This window comes from Lissotriton vulgaris, chromosome 5, assembly GCF_964263255.1.
Source record: "Lissotriton vulgaris chromosome 5, aLisVul1.2, whole genome shotgun sequence".
Lineage (NCBI taxonomy): Eukaryota > Metazoa > Chordata > Amphibia > Caudata > Salamandridae > Lissotriton > Lissotriton vulgaris.
In genome coordinates, this window is record NC_141693.1 from 9,230,824 (window position 1) to 9,253,760 (window position 22,937).

The following is a 22,937-nucleotide window of genomic DNA, read 5'->3' on the forward strand; positions in this document are numbered from 1 at the left end:
AATGGGGGATCAGGGAGCTTACACTCGGCTGTGGAGCCCAACATAGCTCCTGGAGTGTGGCAGGCCCACTTCCAGTCCTTATACAGCGCTGAGCCCGGAGAACTTCCTGTGGTGATCGAACCAGTGGGGCAGGGCTCCCAGGCGGATCAAATAAGACTAACTGAGGTCACTGCTGCCATTTCAGGCTTGGCATCAGGGAAGGCCCCTGGGCTGGACGGGCTACCGGGAGATCTGTACAAGCAGGAGCCCACCGTCTGGGCGCCCTACCTCGCTGCTCTCTTTAATGGCATTCTTGGTGGGATGGAAATCCCCAGTACTTGGCTGGGGGCTGAGGTGGTCCCTATCTACAAAAAGGGATCCCCCCTCCTCCCAGCCAACTACAGACCAATTAGTCTTATCGATGTAGCGCAGAAGTTGTTCGGCAGGGTCCTCCTGAATAGGCTCCAGGAATGGATAGAGGAGGTAGGTGCCCTCAGTCCATACCAGGCAGGTTTTAGGAAAGGGGTATCGACTGTGGACCAGGTCTTCAGATTGAACCTGGTCTACTGGAAGTCAGTGAGGTTCGAGGGTGGCAGTTTGTACACGATATTCGTGGACCTACGAGCCGCCTTCGACCTCGTGCCCAGGGGGAAACTTTGGGACATTCTGGCAGGGATGGGCGTACCACCAGACATCTTACTGACTCTACAGAGGCTGCACCACAACAATTATGCCCAGGTAAGGTGTGGGAGGTCGGGGGAGTTGACTGAGGGATTCCCCGTTGGCAGGGGGGTAAGACAGGGTTGTGTGCTTGCGCCGACCCTGTTTTGCCTCTTCGTCAACGGGGTAGTCGCTCATTTGAACGCCACTGACCACACAGACGCCCCTAAATTAAATGGCAACAGCGTGCCCGCAATAATGTTTGCGGACGACACGCTGTTGGTATCCAAAACTCCCATGGGCATCCAAAGGATACTCGATGCCTTTGTGGCCTTCTGCCAGGATAGAGGACTGGAAATCAATGCCATGAAAACCAAATACATGGTATTGAATCCAAGCCCAAAACAACGCCCGAATCCACTCCTAGGAGCAACACGGCTGGAAAGAGTAGCCACGTTTGAATATCTCGGCGTGACACTCAATGAAAATATGACCTGGGGGACCCATCAAACCAGAGCCAACCTTAAATTAGTGCAAATTTCTGGGGGTATTTCCCGGATGATGACCGGCTCAACTTATCGCCCATTGGGGGCCCTAATTCAGATATACAAAGCACAAGCCAGGGGGGCGATCTTGTACGGGGCTGAATTGTGGGGCCATACTCCTTGTCGGAATTTGTCAGTCACGGAAAACAGATTCGTAAGGCAAATTACCGCACTCCCTCCCAGTACCCCACTTCTCCCCCTGAGGCTTGATTTAGGGCTACGGCCTCTCGCCGACGAGATAAGTCTAAGACCCATAGCCTTCTGGCGCAGGCTGTGGAGCAGTGACGATCTCGCCGACTATAGGGCAGAACTGGCCGAAATATTGAAACACCCCAAGGCGCTCAGTATCCCCTGGATCCAAAATATCCAGTCAGTTTGCACAGATCTGGGGCTCCCCGAATTGTGGACCAAACCTGCAGATACAGCACCCGGAATCTCTAAGAGATCCCTGGCGAATCTGTATCACCAACATAAAAGGGAAAGGGCTTTAGCTTCCCAGACAGAGGGGTCCCTTGCCTCTAAATTCCTGCAAAATAAGGACCTCTACGCATTTGAAAAGGCTTTTGATCCCATACACCCCGTTCTCACTAGAAAGCTATTCCTTCAGTGGAGATACGGGACACTGCCTTTGCGCTCCTTTTCTAGTACCTGGTCGCAGGTCCCTTCTACTAAGTACTGTCCCCTTTGCGTTGACAAGGAGGAAAATGATCTCCATGTGATTTTCTTCTGCCCAGCATACGCGGCAGCCAGAAAGTACTGGCTGCTGCCTTTGATCAAGAACTTGGGTGGCAGGGAATATATGCCTATGTACAGGATTTTAAAAAGTGATGTTTCCGGCCCAATTGTCTTTGCCCTTGCTAAATTTTTTACAAATGTGTGGTACACACGTAACCGTCTTTTAAAAAATGCTGGGTAGATTGATGAACTGTCTTATTTTTTAACATGTGGATCTTAAATCACGCACTGATGTTTTATTATATCTGATGCAATCATGTGATTTTTAATTTATGTGTATCTTTTATGACCAAATGGTCGAAATAAAGATTGAAATGAATGATGTGACAAAGACAATAGTACCGACACAGTGTATGTCAGTTAGGGATCCCACCCTAGATGTAATCGATATCCAGACGCATGCCACTCCAGATGAAATCAAGAAATGGACTGAACTAGGAGGGATTCAGACAGATCAAGGATGGATGACGAAGGGAAAATCTACATGGTTTCTCCCTGACTCAATGGTTCAAATCATGATAAATACAGCACATAGTCCGGCACATCTAGGAGAGAAAGCTATGTTAGACAGTTTACAGAATCTCTGGTATAACAAACACTTACGAGCAGCAGCAAAACAGAAAGTGCGTACTTGCATGATCTGTTGTCAGTTCAATCCAGGAAAAAGCGTCCCTGTAGAGCAAGGTGGATTTCATCCTCCCGATCACCCTTTTGAAGTCCTCCAGATGGATTATATCCAGATGGACCGTTGTCGAGGATTCAAATATGTCCTCGTAGTTGTTTGTGCACTTTCCCGTTGGACCGAAGCATATTCAGTCCCAGATTACACTGCCCCGACCACTGCCAGGCAGCTGGTTCGAGAATTCTTCCCACGGTACGGCTTGCCTCGTGTCGTGTACTCAGATAACGGACAGCCGTTCTCATCCGAGCTCATGAAACAGGTTTCCCTTCTACTAGGATACCAGTGGAGATTCCATTGTGTCCGACATCCCGAAGCAGCTGGCCTTGTAGAAAGGCACAACCAGACATTGAAAACACGCCTTGCAAAGATCTGTAAAGAGAAAGGGGTCGACTGGATAGTCGCCCTGCCAGTTGCATTGTTCTATATGAGAATGGTCCCCCATTCGAGATCAGGGCTAGCCCCGTATGAAGTGGTCTTTGGCAGACCACCGAATATGTGGGGGACGCCCATGCCTAAGAAAATTACAGATGTTGATTGTAATATGCTGACAGATTATCTTGCCTCCTTGATGTCTGCACTCCAATCATGTCGTTCACAGGTTGCCGCAGCCTTCCCTGACAACACTGATGTAAAGCCACACGACGTCCGCCCTGGGGATACAGTCCTAATTAGGAACTTCGACAGGAAAAGCCCGCTGGAGCCCCGCTGGAAAGAGCCGAAGACCGTCCTTCTTACAACGAGGACCGCGATCAAGGTGGAAGGCCGAAAGGGGTGGATCCACACGAGTCATATTAAAAAATGCAACGAACTGATGCCAGAAACAGACTCGTCCACCCCCTCCAAGGACTGCCTCGAATCTAGTGACTGTAAAATTCCTAAGCGAGAGAAAACTCCCCAAGAAGAATACCGAACAAAACTTCGATCTAGCAAGTCAGACAGTTTAATTGTTTAAGTCCTCCCCTAGGTGAATCGGTTAAATAGTTTCTGACATGTATCCCCTAGATCGAGATAGAGAGAGAGAGAGACAACTCAAGAAACGTACATATTGTAAATCACTCCGCAGTCACTGTATAGTGACATTATTGATTATGTTTTTCCTAAGTCTTCTGATTATTGTTGCGAGTATATTGCTTCCCATATACTACCCTATCTTCAAGCGTGAACAATCTGCTTACAATGTTTCTGCTGAACATTCTTTTAGTGAATTACCGCCTCACGAACTGTCCTACAGACTTGCGCTGCGCAACAACACATTCATTAGTATGTTACATCACTCTCATCAGACTAACAATGCTACAAACTGCTGGATATGTGGCTGACTCCCTCCCTATCAGAAATACAAGGGAGTTCTGCCTCTTTTCCCGTACCCGTTCACTCACAATGGCTCCTGTGGTGCATGGTTTAGATTAATTAATTCCTTAGATTCTGATATTGCTGTTTTCGAGGGGAATTGGATTTGGGGAAACCTGAACCTAGTTCTGCTCAACGTCTGCTACCCTGACACGAAGGGACTTCCCATTAGGACAGGAACTGATCTAGAAAATGAAGTATATGGATTAGGTAGTTATACAGTTAACCTCATGATTCTTACTGTTGAATCCGAAGCTGCACCAGTTCTCCCTGCTATGTCAGTATTACCAGTCACAGGTGACTTATGTGTCAGAAAGAAGGGTTCAGTACACTTAGGTCATAGCAAATGTACTACCGTGGTCGAATTCAGTGATCATGGCAAGTCTTCCTTTAGAGCTACTCGACATTCCTATTTTGTTTGTGGCCATACCGCATACATACGCTTACCTCCAGATTGGGATGGTACCTGTTACATTGCCTTCCTTCTGCCACCTGTTTTCCTAGCCCCTCCTGATTATCACCGAAATACAAATCTAATAAAGAGTAGACTCAGAAGAGATCTCCCAATTGTCGACTATACTGAAACGGCATGGGAGCAATACACAGATTTCAATAAGGGATTCTTTTTCTTCACAGGCCCCGTCCAAAACAGTAAATTAATACGAAGATTAACCAGAACACTCGAAGCAGTAGTAAATGAAACTGCCTCCGCTCTAGGTAACTTAACAGAGGAGCAGTCTGCTATGCGGATTGTTGTCCTTCAAAATCGTCTTGTTATTGACATCATCTTGGCAGATAGAGGTGGAGCTTGTAAGGTCATCGGGTCAAGTTGCTGTGTTTTCATTCCAGAAAACGCGCCAACGGTATACCAAGCTATTACACGTCTTCATAAAATTGCAAGTTTGATACATCAGAATCCAGGCACCTGGACTTGGTCCGGTTGGTTCTGGACAACGTTGACTGCTTGGGGATGGAAGATCCTATCCTTCCTAGGCATTGCCCTTGTCATAGTATTCAGTTGCTGCCTGTGCCTACAGTGTGGGCCAGCGATTTGTGGACTGTGTGCCACGTCGTGCATTGAACATTCCAGTTTTTTCTCAAACCGCCAAAGGAAGAAAGAAGAGCAAATGATGTTACAAGAACAGACTGATCGATTCATGAGGATCGATATATCATGAAGGGTCCGTAGGGAACAAGGAGGGAATGAGGAAATATAAATTTTTTGGTCAAGTTATGTTCCCTAACGTGTACCCCACCGTCTCCATGTACGAGTTTAAAGTGCATGTAACTTCCCTCCTGTGCCAGTTATCAAGACGCAAATACATTTGCGTCCAACGTTAACATGTCCTCTTTCAGACCCACCCTGAATGGGTTCAATATTCAGTTTCTAAGTATGCTATGCCAACGTCTTTTTGTGGTGTACTTTACACATTTTTCAGCTCTGCCGAAGCAGGCCCCGAATTCTGCCATCGAGCCTTTTCCTGCCTCCTGACTCCGAACGCCTCAGCCCAGGCTGTCTCTGTACCCGTGACCTCTGCCTTACTCCCTGCGCGGCTCACCGCGCTTGGCTCAGCCTGCTGCCTGCCAAGACTGAATTCAACCTTCGAATTATCTGTTCCGCTCCTCGAAAATACATTCTTGCCTACTAGTTTAAGTAAACATTCCCCCAGCTGCAGAGCAAAGGGCTCGGCCTCACTGTCTCCATGCAAGTAATCCATAGCCTCTGTTACTATGGAAGGCCCATGCCCCCACGCTCCTCATGCAGACACTTAGACGCTTATACACGCACTCACAGTCAGTATAGAATAGCTTCTGCCCCAGAGACCTTTTCCGTCCAGATAATATGGTTCCTAAACATCAGATATCAGATATGATAATGGTACAAGTTGATCTGACATGCCAGACATCTGTCTCTTTCCGTTAGTGTAAATGTCAAAGTCCCCTGCACCCTCCAGTCATACGTCATGCACACGTCATGCAGCTGCGCGCGCATCCATGCCTCAGATTTCTGCTGACATTGCAAGATTCTGTTTTTGTTGCCACCCACTTATGACACCTACATGTGACGTTTCTAGTACACACCTCTATGTTCACGCCTAGTTCACGCCTTCTAATTACGTATCACTACCACGTGTGTGTCTTATCTTGTCTCTCTCAGCTGTTACGCCTACTGTATTGGTTCCTATAATACGATTTAAGTATATAAGCTATGTATTGTCAATAAAATATTGCTCTATCCCTTCCTGCACCCCTGTGGTGGCAGGAATATGATATCCGGTTCAAGAACCATTCCTTTTTAAGGAATAAAACCCCTAAGAACTCTAACACCACGGACTCTGTCTCTTTCTTTCCGATTGAGTTATTATTGATTAAGTACTTACCTGCATAGAAATTAGGATGGTAAATCAAATATTTACCACAACAGGACCTCTAGGCGCCCTATGTCTGGGGGAGACTTTATCTCTGTCTTTGGTAGTGAGTTAGATCAATCTACTCCCCCTTTGCCTGGGCCCCCCTGCCTCCAAACAACACAACACTTTCAACAATGTGTAGTTACACAATTAGTGGAGATTGATGAATCCAACCGCAGTGAATACTCCTTCTATTCGTCGTCCACCACCTACATAAGTGGTTAGACCCACTGTTATGTAGTGATAACTTATGTCCTGAGGTAGTTGATACAGACTGCTTGGGCTGTTCTTTTTCAGACCATTTTCCTTTGAAAATGGTGGTAACATGGGATGGATGGCAGGCCCGGGTTCCAATGTGGAGGTTACCAACAGACGCGTCATTGAATACCCTGTTCTGGAAAACTACAGGCACAAACACTCCACAATATTTATGGGGAATGAGGGATCAGCCTTGGATAGGTCTGCTAAGTGGGAGGCTTTGAAGGTGGCTGTCCGGGGGCACTGTATTAAAACCACAAGGGTTATCAAATCAACATTGATCAGGGATACCCTTGAGTTGGAACGCAACATAGGGATGATGGGAAACTCAATGTTTGCACGGGTGAACTTGGTGAGGCAGCGCAAAGAGCTTAGGAGGAATCATCTGAATTTGGGGACAAGCTGGGGAAATGACTATAAAGACTGTGTGTCACAGCAGCATGGAAAGGGAGATAGAGCGGGAAGGCTGCTGGCCTGGTTGTTGAAGATTGGTGTCTCAAGAATCCCAGTTGGGGCGATCAGATCTCCAAGCAGGGAAGTGATCAACACACAAGTGGACATCAATGAAGACTTCGCAGATTATTATGACACTCGGTATACTGGTGCCGACTTGGTCCAATACAGACATATGTACTCGCAGCCCTCTCCCCCAGCTTGATCCGCTGCACCATCAGTTACTAGAAGAACCTCTCAGAATAGAAGAAATATATTGTGCCATTGAACAAATGGTGAGAAATAAAACCCCAGGGAAGGACGGACTTCCTATTGAGTTTTACGCCACCTGCAGTGCTCATGTTGCACTGAAAGTATTAAAAATGAATAGTGAGGCTAGAGAGACAGAAAACCCTACTGGAATCCCTAAGGCAGCATTATTAGCAGCACCCCCTAGATGTGCATTCCTCCTCAAACTGGACTACAAGGTCCAGGGGAAAATAATAGCAAATAGGCTGAGTTCTACTATTGAACCAATAATACACACAGACCAAAACAGGTCGCACCTCTGACCCGCTTACCTGCATTCTAATTGGGAAGAACACCGCATTTCGCGGGCCCCTCACCCTGTCTCGTTTGGCGGCCATCTTAAGTGGGGCACACGCCCGGCGGCGCTTCATGCTCCCAGCGGTCTAGTTGTCGCTAGGAGGCTAGACCAGCATAAAAGCAAGGCAATCTCAGGTGAGCGTTTTACAAGCTTCGGTGCATCATAGGACTAGCGCTGCATCATCGTGCAGCTCCTGCGTGCATATTTTAAAATCCCTGTTTTTGTATAATCAGTTGTATTTTATTTGTATATTCCCCTGTTTTTAAACTGGCCTTCGCACACTCGCACCTCTGACCTGCTTACCTGCATTCTAATTGGGAAGAACACCGCATTTCGCGGGTCCCTCGCCCTGTCTCGTTTGGCGGCCATCTTAAGTGGGGCACACGCCCGGCGGCGCTTCATGCTCCTAGCGGTCTAGTTGTCGCTAGGAGGCTAGACCAGCATAAAAGCAAGGCAATCTCAGGTGAGCGTTCTTACAAGCTTCGGTGCATCATAGGACTAGCGCTGCATCATCGTGCAGCTCCTGCGTGCATATTTTAAAATCCCTGTTTTTGTCTAATCAGTTGTATTTTATTTGTATATTCCCCTGTTTTTAAACTGGCCTTCGCACACTCGCACCTCTGACCCGCTTACCTGCATTCTAATTGGGAAGAACACCGCATTTCACGGGTCCCTCGCCCTGTCTCGTTTGGCGGCCATCTTAAGTGGGGCACACGCCCGGCGGCGCTTCATGCTCCCAGCGGTCTAGTTGTCGCTAGGAGGCTAGACCAGCATAAAAGCTAGCCATGCTGCCGCGCAGCGGTAACGCGCAGCGGGATCACTGGAATTCAGCCGGAGTTACGCCTGAGTTTAGCCCGTCTGCACCCGTCCGCGCTGAGGACGGGCTGCAGGACGGGCCGCATACTGACATCTTGTATTTCAGCTCAGGTTGGTTATCTCACGATTTCTCTGCCAATCGTTTAACGTATTCTGCTTTTACCCTAAGATCTTTGCGACCCCACATATCCGCCCCCTGTACGTCTTGTACTTTGCCTACCCATTACTTTACCTGTGCTGGCTGTGGCTTTTCCACCGGTAAGATGTTGCTTTCCAAGACACAAATTACCAAGGTGCATTACCGGGGCAAAAGGAAGCCCACTAAGAAACTTTTGATCTCCCCTCCCCTCCAATTTTGGAGTATTAATTGTAGATCGCTCCCCAAAAATAAATTCAATTTATTTGATTTTATAAATGATGAGTCGCCTGACGCATTGTTTCTGACTGAGACCTGGCTCCACGTAAGCTCTGGACCTGACATTGCCATAGCCGTTCCCAACAACTATGTGATGGTACGTCAGGACCGGGCTTCCGGGACGGGTGGGGGGATTGCTATTATTTTTAAAACCATCTACCAATGTAAGTTGGAGCCGTTTCCCCTCCCTGGATGTGAGGCCACATTATTTAAATTAATGATTGGTCCTCAACTAACGCTTTCCGGTCTTTTGATATATCGCCCCCCAGGCAATGCTGGTCCTTGGATATCGTCGTTGGCTGATATTATATCTCCCGTGCTACTTAAAACGGCTAATTTCACCATTCTTGGTGACCTAAATATCCATCTTGAAGATGTTGAAGGTACTCTCAGTCAGTTGTTATTGTCTGACCTTGAAGTTTTTAATCTCTTACTTCGCAACTCTGGGGCTACTCATTCGTCTGGTCACTTGCTAGATCCAATCATCTCTAATCTACCTTATGATTGCTCCCAAAAGGCTCGCCCACTAGAATGGTCTGACCATTTTGCGGTACACTTCATGTTACCTTTCTCCTCACCCAACTCTAAGCTCTGTGGAGGTAAGAGCAAGCCTTCCTATCGGTGGGACAAGCTCAATATGGTGGCATTTAATCAACATCTTACTGAATCTATTCCGATTCTGGAAAGCTCTGGATCAGAATCTAATGCTGCAGTTTCCCAGTGGTTATTGGATGCTGTAACTGCATCCTCTCCTCCTCTTTCTAATAACCACAGATCCCTTCATCCTCCTGCACCTTGGTTCTCTGAAGAATTAAAATTACAACGAGCCAAGTGCAAGGCTTTGGAAAGAAAATGGAGGCTTTCCTATTCTACCCCTAGTAAGGTGGCTTATAAAGTAGCATTAAAGAGCTACCATGCTAACTGTAAATTGGCCAAGGCCACCTTTACGGCATCCATGATCACTCAGGCACAGAACTGTCCACGGACTCTTTTTGCAGTGGTGAAGAAGCTAACGGGAGCAGACACGGTACCCTCTCCTCCGGCTTTGGATAAACCACAGTGTGATGCCATCGCAGATTTTTTTATCTCTAAGGTGGAGCGTATCCATGAATCCTTGATTACTTCCCTGCCACTTGCTGACTCCCTACCGGTGGCTACTTTTAGCAGTCCTCTTCCTCCCCCTTCTATGTATATTCACGACTGGCTTTTGTTTGATGGTATCACCTTCTCATCGTGCCTGAACAGTATTAGGTCAGGCTCCCCTCGGGACCCTATTCCTGTGAAAATCCTAAAACTGTTGGACCTCGAGCCATGGAGAGTCCTAATGAGACTCCTAAATACATCTCTTACAGAGTCTCTGGTGGCGCAGGAGTGGAAGCATGCCATGGTCGTTCCCTTGCTGAAAAAGACCGGCGCGGACACCTCTAACTTAGCCAATTTCAGGCCCATATCCCTGCTGCCTGTATGTTAAAAAATCTTGGAACGACATGTGAACACTCAGCTTAATTCGTTTGTCGAGAACGTGGGATATCTTCATCCGTCCCAATCCGGGTTTCGCGCTCACTACTCCACTGAATCCGCACTCCTCGGGGTGACGGAGAGGCTTCGGCACGGTATCGATCGCGGGGAGACCTTTGCACTCATCCTTTTGGATCTGAGTGCAGCATTCTATACCGTGTCTCATTCCATTCTTCTTGACTCTCTCCGCTCCCTTGGTGTTGCTGGATCTGCGCTGGCCTGGATTGCCTCCTTTTTAGGTGAGCGCACCTTTCAGGTGTTTTCGACAGAAGCTGAATCTGCTGTCTATCCATCGGCATACAGCGTCCCCCAGGGGTCGATTCTCAGCCCTTTGCTGTTTAATATCTATATCAGACCCCTTGCTACCATCGTGGAGGACGCCGGGTTGACAATCTATTTGTATGCCGACGACACACAGATCGTGTTCTCTCTTTCCAGCAGTGAGGGCCATGAGGTCTCTGCCTTGAAATCTGGCCTGTCACGCGTTGCTGCTTGGATGCACGACCATCTGCTCAAGCTCAACGGTGACAAGACCGAGGTTGTTATCCTGGGCAAGAATATAGATCTGTGGGGCCCACGGCATTGGCCCAGTGATATGGGTCCTCTGCCGAATCCAGCCCCCGTCGCCCGCAACCTAGGTTTCCTCATAGACGATAGGCTCTCTATGAGACAGCAGGTAACAAAGGTCGCTGCAATCTGGTTTTCCACCTTAAGATGGTTGCAGAAGATCTTATGGATGCTGCCTTGCTCTACTCGGAGAACTGTCGTCCAGGCTCTTGTGATTTCTCGTATTGATTATGGGAATGTGCTCTACCTTGGGGCCGATAAGGCCACTATAAATAAGCTTCAAGTGGTGCAAAACTCGTCAGCTCGTTTATTGTGCAATGTACCTCGGAGATCCTCCGCAGCTCAGGCTCTGCGTGACCTTCATTGGCTTGAAGTCCCGAACCGTGTAAAATTTAAGACATTATGCCTCCTCTTTAAAATCAGGCAGGGTTCTGCCCCCAAATACCTGCAGAATTTTGTCCAAATCTATAAGCCTGGTCGGACTTTAAGATCTTCCACTAGTGGCGATTTCTCTGTTCCCAGAATCAAACTGGCTAAAATGGGCGGCCGCTCCTTTTCTTATCTTGGCCCAAAGATGTGGAATGCTCTTCCGCCGGCTTTGAAAGCCGAGACTGATCTTCTCCCTTTTCGTAAAAAACTGAAGACCCTTTTGTTCAATTAATTTCCCTGCACTGTTTGTTCCGTTTTTGGGCCTTCTGCTTGTTTTTCTGTCTTTTATCTATCCCTGGCGCCGGGAAACCCATTGAGGGTAGCTGCGCGCAATATAAGTTCAAATAAATAAATAAATAAATAAATAAATAAATAAATCTTGGGAAGAGAGACCTTCCTCAACATCCAGTGTTTGCTGGGGTTGACTGCTTTGACATCGAGAAGGCTTTCGACACTCTTTGTTGGCCATATATCATGTCTATCCTCAGGAGGGTGGGTTCAGCCCAGTGTTCCTTAGGTGGATACAATTATTGTACACTCACATGATGGCCAGAGTTAGAATCCGGCTGATTATTTAGGAATGCTTTATCATTCATAGGGGCAGCACACATTGGGTTCCATTATCCATATTTTTTTTAGTGGAGCATAGAGCCACTGGCACGTCTACTGTGCATGAAAGCCCCAGAATGAGGTATTGGTGCATTTAGCAGAAGGTACGCAGTGTCGTTATATGCGGACGATCTCTGTAATGCCCAAGAGCCCCCTCCAGGTTTAACAGAAATGCTAGATGAGTTTGTGGTGAAATCTGGCCTTAGAGTCAACTGAATCAAGTCCTGTCCCTGCCCCCTTCAGCAAATGAGCACAGACACGACTTGATGCCTGGAAGGTTGGGACGGAGACTTGACGAGTTCAAATATCTGGGGAGAAACATTCATCACATGCAAGACAACCTCATCAGTGGCTACCTGGGCAGGGTTCTTACATCTGCCTGCCAGTTGCTCCCCTTTTGGCCGGCATCACACTCTCCCCTAAGGGACGGGTGGAAATAGCCAAAACGCTGCTCCTACCTCGACTTATATATTTCTTTCCGGCATTGCCTGTAATCGTAAAGATAATATTCTTTACAGAACATCATGTTATTGTTTCAGAATTAATACGGGGTAGTGGAAGTAGGAAATGGGTTGAGCTCCACAAGATACAACATCCTTTCTCGGAGGGTGGTATTAAACATATTACGCAGCTGCCCAACTACAATGGCCAATTAAATGGCTCAATCAATCAATCAGTGACACTTATAAAGCGCGCTACATACCCGTAGGGTCTCAAGGCGCTGGGGGGGGGGGGGGGGGGGGTGCCGCTACTGCTCGAACAGCCAGGTCTTCAGCTTCTTCCTGAAGGAGAGGTGGTCTTGGGTCAGGCGCAGGTCGGACGGGAGGGAGTTCCAGGTCTTGGCGGCCAGGTAGGAGAAGGACCTTCCTCCTGTGGCTGGAGGAACTCCCAATTCTGAGAGGACTGGTCTCGGTCTGGTGCTGCATGGTTGGGCAATTCTTGACTGGCTAGTGAGCCTGACTTGAGTGATCCTCAGCATGTGTAATCTCGCAAAGGTGGTGAAGAGGTACTGGCACAGACATCTGCATGTGAAGGGCCGACCTCCTCCACACGCGCCAGAACTACCACTCTGGACGCTCCCTGAGATGAAGGAGGTTACGGTACCATACGACAGGAGGCCATGGACTGACACAGGAGTGGAACCAGTTGGAGACCTATATGTTGACAAAGTACGGTGTACATTTCAAGAGCTGAGAGATATGTATGGGGGAGATCAGGCCAATAACTTACTTACAATGCTCTCATGCACAGATTACATCAGAGACGAGGCCAGGAACAAACCAGACCCGTAGCGTCCTTCCTGTTGCAGTGCGTGGGAGTGGAAGAAAGGCAACTACCACGCTTTATAAAGCATTGAACACGCAGCACACCACGAAACGCCTGGATGTCAGGAAGAAATGGAAGCATGACAAGGGTGGAGGAATGACTGATGGGCAAAGGGTGGCCATGTTGGAATATGTAAAGAAGGTCTCGAAAAGCCCAAGGCTCAGATACACACAGTTCAACTCGTTACAACAAACTTATCTCACTCTGAGATGCATGCACTACTTGTTTTCTGGAGCGTCTTTTGCCGGCCCCAGATGTCGACATCCAACGCAGGCTTTTAGGTCTCGCTGAGGCAGCGCATGCGCTGCTCTGGCGAGAAATTTAGTAGGTGGTTTAAAAGTGTTACCCAGGCCGGCCACCAGCTTGCTATTATGTGCACAGGCACGCGTGACATGCACAGCACTTTTTCCTGTCGCTCGCGCATGTGCGCACCACTCGCGTTTTTTTAAATTTATTTTTTGCGTGCGCACGCACACAACTCCCGGCCGGGTCACGCGACCAATGTGTGTTTTTCCTTTTGTTTTGTAGCGAGCGCGCCCTCCTGACCCCGCAGCTGCCTTCCTCTTCGGGGCTGCTGCTGGGGCACCTGAGCTGACTTCCCCTGGCTATTTCACCTCATTTAATTGAGCCACTGCTGCCTATATAACCCTGTTTGTTTCTTTATGTCACCAGCCGTCCTCTCGCTTTGGAGTCTGTTGCCATTTGAGTGAATGCATATGACTACTGTGGTCTAAACTACAAAATGTAAAAATATTTTTCTGCTGAAAACCCCTCACTCCACAAACCCCAAAGTCGAGCTTCCTGGCTATCTGGAATTGGAGACGAGTATTAAGTCCAGCCACTTTCAGAGTGCAGCCACCACCATTCAGATTATGAAGTACACTAAGGAAGGTTTAGAGCAGGCGAGTCTGTGCATCTCGGCCCTCTGAGTTCAAATAATACACAGCACAACAGTTTTCTGGAATTCCAGGTGAAGTCTTACAGCAGTGCTCTAAGAACATATCAGCTTCAGATGTGATGGAAGAGATAAGCGTGTGCTTGTACCGCCTGTCAGCGCCTTTTGTTAATACACTGATGACATTACAGCTTTGCTCTGTTCAAACACTGACTAACATCAGCATGCGCTAGAATAGCACACTTTTCAGCACGCGCATGTGGCTCGCCGCCATGAGAGGCCCTCACCTAGGCATCTCGCGCGCCCATCCCCCTTGCGCCTCTTTGTGCTTGGCTTCCTTAATCAGAGCTTGGCATGGGGGACGCGAGGAAACATCACTTGGGCCTGCAAAGATAGTGTGGAGATGTCTCTGAATGGGAAAACAAGGTGCCAGCACGGTGCAGGAGAGGAAACCATCCACTTTTGTCATTTCCCGCTTCTACCTTCTTAGAACTGGACAGGGCGCTTGTGAAGCTCACGAGCATGAATGTACAGGGCCAGTAGTATCTATGTGAAGTTATAAATTACGTAATATTTTTGTGTGGTCTTTTGATTTTGGCCTTACAGAGGGTGTGGCACCAAAAACCAAGTTCCACTCTTTCGATCTCAGAGCAATTGCTAATTTCTTCCGGAAGTTATTCTCCTCAAATTGAGTCTGACAATGCATTGTATTAACATCACGTGAGTACACTCACTAAGGAACAGCACTACCATATATGCCTTTGTAACATTCATTCTCTCGGTCTGTCTTAGCACCGTAGGGCTTCCGGAGGCTCTATGTTTATCCAGTGAGTGGAAGAGAGAGGAAAGCCGGAAAACCTCAAGAACATGGTGCTGTAGTGAAGTCAAGGCCTACAAACACAATAAACAGAATTCTAGCTTCCCCTCACTCCATTTTGTGACTAAAACAACAAGCATTGGCATAGCCAATAGGTCTCGCTTTTGGGACATTATAAGTGTTTAGGCATGCAACAGTTGATGTTGCACGAAGGATATTGTGCTGCAGAATTACATACTTATAAGGTCCCACGGGCGAGGCATATTGGCTATGCCAATGCTTGTTGCCATATGGTGTGGGACTGCACGGTGCTGTCTCAGCCATGGACAAGGAAATGAGGCTTATTTCGGAGCTCATCGAGTGGAAAAGAGCCCCAGGCCCTGGACTCTGTTTACTGGGCTTGATGTCAAGAGCAAAACGTGATAAATCTATGTAACCGGGAATTCATATGGTCCATGCATAACATTGCTATGTCATGGACGCATTGCTATGTCATGGACGTATTGCTATGTCATGGACGCATTGCTGTGTCATGGACACATTGCTGTGTCATGGACGCATTGCTGTGTCATGGACGCATTGCTGTGTGATGGACACATTGCTGTGACATGTGTACATTGCTATGTCATGAATACATTGCTATGTCATGGACACATTGCTATGCCATGGACACATTGCTGTGTCAAGGACGCTTTGCTGTGTGATGGACACATTGCTGTGTCATGGAAACATTGCTATGTCATGGACACATTGCTATGTCATGGAAACATTGCTATGTTATGGATACATTACTATGTCATGGACGCATTGTTGTGTCATGGACACATTGCTATGTCATGGACACATTGCTATGTCATGGACACATTGCTATGTCATGGACACATTGCTGTGCCATGGACACATTGCTGTATCAAGGACTCTTTGCTGTGTGATGGACACATTGCTGTGTCATGGAAACATTGCTATGTCATGGACACCTTGCTATGTCATGGACACATTGCTATGTCATGGACACATTGCTGTGCCATGGACACATTGCTGTGTCATGGAAGCATTCCCATGTCTTGGACACATTGCTGTGTCATGGACACATTGCTCTGTCATGGACGCATTGCTGTGTCATGGAAGCCCACTGGCGATCCGGCCGGCTGGCTGGCTCAGAGACCTGCATTAATGGACCACTGCTGAATCAGATGTACCTACATTAATCTGCAAACAGAGCACCAGGGGCCCAGCCAGGCTCACATGGGATACATATTTCACAGCCTAGAGACTAAAAATCACAACAGGCTACGGTCAGGGTGCACAGTGTGATGTCGCGACATGTCTGGCCAACACTGCTTGAGGTATCCCAGGTGCCTGCAGTGCTTTAAATCAAGCCACATCCGGGATGTTTCCATGCTGAAATATTGTAGTGAATGAATGTTTTAATATATGAATACAAATATATGGTCCCTTGTGACGCTCATTCAGCTGGACCCGTCGGCGGTCTGTGAATACACCACTGTTATGATGCTTTCGCATTCAAATGAAGTACGCCTCCTGGGGCTTCCGTATATCTCATCTCAGTGTTACTTTGGGTCTGTTTTTCATTGCTCCTAACAATATTATTGTTGGTGCTGGTTACTGAGTGGAATTATCATACCTTTTACATACTCTCCAGTTTACTGGTATGACCACTTGTTTGTGTATCGCTGCCGCAAAATGGACTCTGATTTGTAGTGACGATTGAATATACTGTAGTTGTTAGGGTGATAAATAGGTAAAAAAACAATAAAGTAAAACTGGAGAAATATTACCTTCAGCCGCATTACTGATGGACTGAGGCGACCCTGTGGAAGAGAGAGAAGTGTCTTGTTAAAGGCCAACGTTAAACACTCTGATATCTGTCCTATATTCCGGGTCCTGCCGGTGGATAAACTCTCACTCAGTGTGCTGTCACTCAATAATTGCTCACTCAGTGTCCTGTCACTCAACAATCCATCATTTGGGGTCCTGTCACTCAACAATGTATCACTCAGTTTCAGGTCACTCAAAAACGCCTCACTCGATGTCTTGTCACTCAACAATGCCTGACTCGGAGTCCTGTCACTCAACAATGCCTGACTCTGAGTCCTGTCACTCAACAATGCCTAACTCCGAGTCCTGTCACTCAACAATGCATGACTCTGAGTCCTGTCACTCAACAATGCCTAACTCTGAGTCTTGTCACTCAACAATTCCTGACTCTGAGTCCTGTCACTCAACAATGCCTAACTCTGAGTCCTGTCACTCAACAATGTCTGACTCTGAGTCCTGGCACTCAGCAGTCTCCCACTGAAAGTCCTGTCAGTCAACTATACCTCACTTAGTGTTCTGTCAATCAATAACACCCTGGCTTGTCACTCGTCAATCCTGCACTCTGAGTCCTGTGAGTCAACAACTCTTTACTCAGTGTCCTGTCACTCAACAATGTCTCAATAAGAGGCCTGTCACTCAATAATCCCTTGCTTAGGGTCCTGTCAGTCACAAACGCCTCACCCAGGCCCTATTCACAAAGGTAAACTTAGACCAAAAGTCAAACTTAGACCAAACATCTAAATTTTGTACTTTTCGGTATTCACAAAGGTAAGTTACTACTAGTAACTCTACAACTAGCATACTTACTACCAGTAGAGTTACTGGTAGTGAAGTTACTGCTAGTAACTTTACTAGTAGTAAAGTTACTAGTAGGTTCTTACCTTTGTGAATACCCCAAAATATTAAAGTTAGACTTCTGATCTAAGTTGGACTTTTGGACTAACTTTACGTTTGTGAATTGGGCTCTCCGTGTCTCGTCACTCAACACAGCCTCACTCAAATACTACACTGTCATTGGTTACTCCCATCCCGAGGGTGCTGCACTGTCAATAGGTGATCTCTTCATTCATTGGCCCCTCACCGCAAGACCCCTAATTAAGGGTTCAATCATAGGGCGATGCCTTCCTCACAATCCTAACACCGAACAATCCATAACGCAGTACTCACTGTATCGCTTACCACTCACGGTACTGTACTTGGCCATCCCTCACTTGTTCCATCAATGCTACTATCCCTCACTGTTACAATACCTGTGTACATCATTGGTACTATCACTCACTGTTATAATCCCTCACTGTATCCATCATTGCTACTATCCCTAACTGTTGCAATCCCTCACTGTGTCCATCATTGTTACTATCCCTCACTGTTATAATCCGTCACTGTGTCCATCATTTTTACTATCCCTCACTGTTGCAATCCCTCCCGGTGTCCATCATTCTTACTATCCCTCACTGTTACAATCCCTCCCGGTGTCCATCATTCTTACTATCCCTCACTGTTACAATCCCTCCCGGTGTCCATCATTGTTACCATCCCTCACTGGGTCCATCAATGTTACTTTTCCTCACTGTTACAATTCCTCAGTGCCCATCATTGATACTATCCCTCACTATTATAATCCCTCACTGTGCTCATCATTGCTACTATCTCTCACTCTTCAATACTTAAAGATAATTTTAAGGTAAGTTCTTATTCAAATAACTTACATCAAGATCAACCAAAAAAATCAATCAAAAAGAGTAATGTTCACTTATCTATGAATCAACCATCAAAGAACATGAAACAAGACAAGAGAGTAAAAAAGAAAGGAAAAACGGGTGTGTAAATTCAAAATAATTTAGTATCAATTTAAAATTCATTTGTATAGGGTACATAAAAACAACAACACAATGTAACCAGAAGTAATATTAACATGAACTGTAAAAATCCTTAACAGTCTAGCTGCGTCTAAAGCTAGATAAGTTCTCTTTTCATCTCCAAACAACGTAAGCCAGAAATATCGTTTAAAGATGAGTTCTCCGTTTTCTGATTTCAATCGCCGACTGATGCATGCGGCTGGTGAGGAAATCTCTTGGATATTGACTAACAGGTACAAATCGGCTGTGATAAGTCACTAGTTAATGAACAATTCAGTCTCGCAATAGATTGCTAAAATTCTTTGTTATATATTTTTTCATAGATTCGTCACTGGTTTTTATACCAAGAGACCATAAATAACGTTACTGGTTCTCAAATCAAGAGACCCTAAATAACTGGTACCGGCTTCCAGCATATACAAAGTAAGGATCTTTCTTAACTACTAGTGGTCTTTATATATAAAGGATAAATAGTATAGAATGCAATATGCCATAGTGATAAATATTGCATTCATGGATAGATAAGAGAACAAAATAAAAAATATCCATTAATGACAGGTTCACAATATAAATAAAGCCTGAGGTACAGATTAATGTGAAGTTGGCACCATTTAGACGCATCAATGGGTTTTATGTTTCAAAAATAAAAAGGTGTGCTGCTCCTATCATTTGCGCATGGTATATTTTTAGTCAATACAAGGTATCTACAACTCCACACTAATTTTGATCTATCAATAGCGTGATTACATCCTTTTATAAAGAAACAACATCTTAATTAATTTTCCTTCTTTTGGACAGGTTTCAAAGCTGGATGTGTGCAAAATCTTGTTTATCAATATTGTGGTGGTCAAATATTAATAAGATTTCCACTTAATCAAAAGTGAGTATACATAAAATGAACTTATAGTTTCTCTTATCTCTGGTGATATCTGTTACCATTTCCTCCTAGAACTTGGGTCTCCTTTTGACTTGACCTTTGACTCAATTCTATAGCTTCAATCACAATCTTCTCTTAGCAATTCTTTCACACGGGTGTATAAGCGTTAAATTTATTTAAAAACAACATGACAATTGATGGTTCCTTTTCATGCACATACAGGGGTCTTTTTAATCAACATTCTCTACGTCCTGAAGAAGGTCTAACGGACAAAGCCATAATTAGACCAAAACGTCGACTTCTTCACCTATTTTCTGCTCAAATGAAAGAGAGTCATTATTAGTTTTGTATGAATTCCTCAGATTGCCTGAATTCCTCAGATTGCCGGAAATAGATTTCTGTGAAAAGGTGTTCACAAATGTGACTGTGAAGGATTTTTATAGTTCATGTTAGTATTACTTCTGGTTACATTGTGTTGTTGTTTTTTATGTACCCTATACAAATGAATTTTGAATTGATACTAAATTTTGTTTGAATATACCCACCCGTGTTTTTCCTTTCTTTTTTACTCTCTTGCCTTGTTTCATGTTCTTTGATGATTGGTTCATCGATAAGTGACCGTTATTCTGTTTGATTTTTTTAATTGATCTTGATGTATGGTACTTGAATAAGAACTTACCTGAAAATTATCTTTAAGTATTGAAGAGTTTTTTAAACAAATCCCTTGTAGGCGTATTTACATGTTTATTGTGAACTGCCCAAGCTGACAAGGGTCTATTGGGTTCCCCATTTTCTTGATTTTACTATCCCTCACTGTCATAATCCCTCACAGCGTCCATCATTGTTACTATCCCTCACCTTTACTATCCCTCACTGTGTCCATCATTGTTACTATCCCTCTCTGTGATCTTATTTTCTCACTGGCTGTACCCCTATCTGTGCCCTTCACGGTTCCTCACTATTACTGACCCTCAGTGTCACTGTTCCTCACTTTGTCCATCACATTCCCTCATGGTTCCTATCCCTAATTGTTGCTACACCACACTATGTCCATCAGTGTTCCCCCACAGTTATGATCCCCCACTTTCCTGTCTCTTAATGTTACTGCCCCTCTCTGTATTCTCTGTGGTGCCTCAAAGTTACTGTCCATCACAGTGTCTGACATGGTCCCTGACTCTTGCTGTCCCTCAGTGTTATAATCACCCAGAATCCATTATTGTCCCTCACAGTTACTGCCCCTCAGTGTTATAATCCCTCACTGTGTCCATTATGGTCTCTCACTGCACACTCTTGCTGTCGCTCAGTGTTATATTCCCTAAGTGTGTCCATTATTGTCCTTCACAGTTACTGTCCCTCGCTATGTCCATTCTCGTCCCTCAGTGTTGCCATCCCTCAGTGTCCCTCATATTCCCCTCACCTTTTTTGTTCTTCAGGTAGATGACAAGTCCAATGGTGATGAAGATCCCTCCGAGCACGAAGCCCACGATCCCCGTCACCATCTTGCTTCTGGCCGACTCCGAGGTCTCGAGCCCTGTGTGAGGGAGGGCGCCAGGCATTAGAGTCACTCAGGGGTTAGAGACAATCAGGGGTTAGAGACACTCAGGGGTTAGAGACAATCAGGCATTAGAGTCACTCAGGGATTAGAGACACTCAGGGTTTAGAGACCCTCAGGGGTTAGAGACAATCAGGTATTAGAGATACTCAGGTATTAGAGACACTCAGGTATTAGAGACCCTCAGGGATTAGAGACACTCAGGGTTTAGAGACCCTCAGGGTTTAGAGACAATCAGGGATTAGAGACACTCAGGGATTAGAGACACTCAGGGATTAGAGATACTCCGGGATTAGAGACAATCAGGGATTAGAGACACTCAGGGTTTAGAGACACTCAGGGATTAGAGACAATCAGGGTTTAGAGACACTCAGGGATTCTAGACAGTCATGGATTAGAGAAAATCGGGGATTTGAGACACTCAGGGATTAGAAACACTCAGGGATTATATATATATAATACTCTTATTTTATTTGTTAAAATCGTAAAAGGGTGGAATTTACCACCATGTGATAAACACCAACATATTGAATCAGCGTAAAACAGCATAAAACATGCCCCGTGTCCTGGGCGACTTTGCACAGATATACATGATAAGTAAAAACAGGGAGAACGTTTTTAAATATACAAGATAAAAGGAAGCAAGAGTAGTGCTTTTATAAGGCAGTGGCCCTCTCATTAAAAGATTGGGGCCATCAAATAACAGTTATAACAAGGGGTGCTGCACACATTTGGGCTTATATTTGATTAGATGTAACTGCCCCCTTTTATCTTAAATAAAATGCTTGCAGTGTCTTAATACAAAAAAGAAGAAGAGGGGGGCTGTAAAGAGGATGAAAGATGATCTTGGTCCGGCTGCAAGGTGTCCATATGTCCCAGTTCCTCTTTTGCTCCTTCCTTTTTTTCGAGCTCTTGAGCAGCAAATGTCAGGGACAATCAGGGATTAGAGACACTCAGGGGTTACAGACACTCAGGGGTTACAGACACTCAGGGATTAGAGACACTCTGGGATTAGAGACAATCAGGGATTAGAGACACTCAGGGATTACACACAGGGATTAGAGACACTCTGGGATTAGAGACAATCAGGGATTAGAGACACTCAGGGATTAGAGACACTCAGGGATTAGAGACACTCAGGGATTAGAGACACTCAGGGGTTAGAGACACTCTGGGATTAGAGACAATCAGGGATTAGAGACAATCAGGGGTTAGAGACAATCAGGGGTTAGAGACACTCGGGGATTAGAGACACTCAGGGATTGGAGACACTCAGGGATTGGAGACACTCGGGGTTAGAGACACTCAGGGATTAGAGACACTCAGGGATTAGAGACACTCAGGGATTAGAGACACTCATGGATTAGAGACACTCTGGGATTAGAGACAATCAGGGATTAGAGACACTCAGGGATTAGAGACACTCAGGGATTAGAGACACTCAGGGATTAGAGACACTCTGGCATTAGAGACACTCAGGGATTAGAGACAATCAGGGATTAGAGACAATCAGGGGTTAGAGATAATCAGGGGTTAGAGACAATCAGGGGTTAGAGACACTTAGGGATTAGAGACACTCAGGGGCTAGAAACACTCAGGGTGAGCAAAAGACTGATGACACGCCTGGCAAGAAACCCTCCAGGGACCACTCTGGGGTTAGGACTATTGAGGCGAAGTTCACAGGGGCCGATGAGGGTTACTGGGGACAATAATCGCCACTTCTGCATCAGGACCGCGTGGCCAGAAGTCAGCCATGGTT

At 46.0% G+C, this 22,937-nt stretch overlaps 2 protein-coding genes across 5 annotated transcripts in view; one reads left to right on the forward strand and one right to left on the reverse strand.

Moving 5' to 3' along the window:
* The window catches only part of LOC147709977 (H-2 class II histocompatibility antigen, A-U alpha chain-like), a 1,213,889-nt gene that overhangs the window by 114,262 nt on the left and 1,076,690 nt on the right, over positions 1–22,937 (forward strand). The window lies entirely within an intron of this gene.
* LOC147709978 (H-2 class II histocompatibility antigen, E-S beta chain-like) overlaps positions 1–22,937 on the reverse strand; it is a 352,816-nt gene that overhangs the window by 38,758 nt on the left and 291,121 nt on the right. Inside the window, exons 4-5 of the mRNA XM_086920661.1 lie at positions 21,044–21,157; positions 16,851–16,883 (exon numbers count right to left, since the gene is read on the reverse strand). Of these exons, the coding sequence (XP_086776787.1) occupies positions 16,851–16,883; positions 21,044–21,157 (147 nt within the window). The remainder of the gene's footprint in view (positions 1–16,850; positions 16,884–21,043; positions 21,158–22,937) is intronic.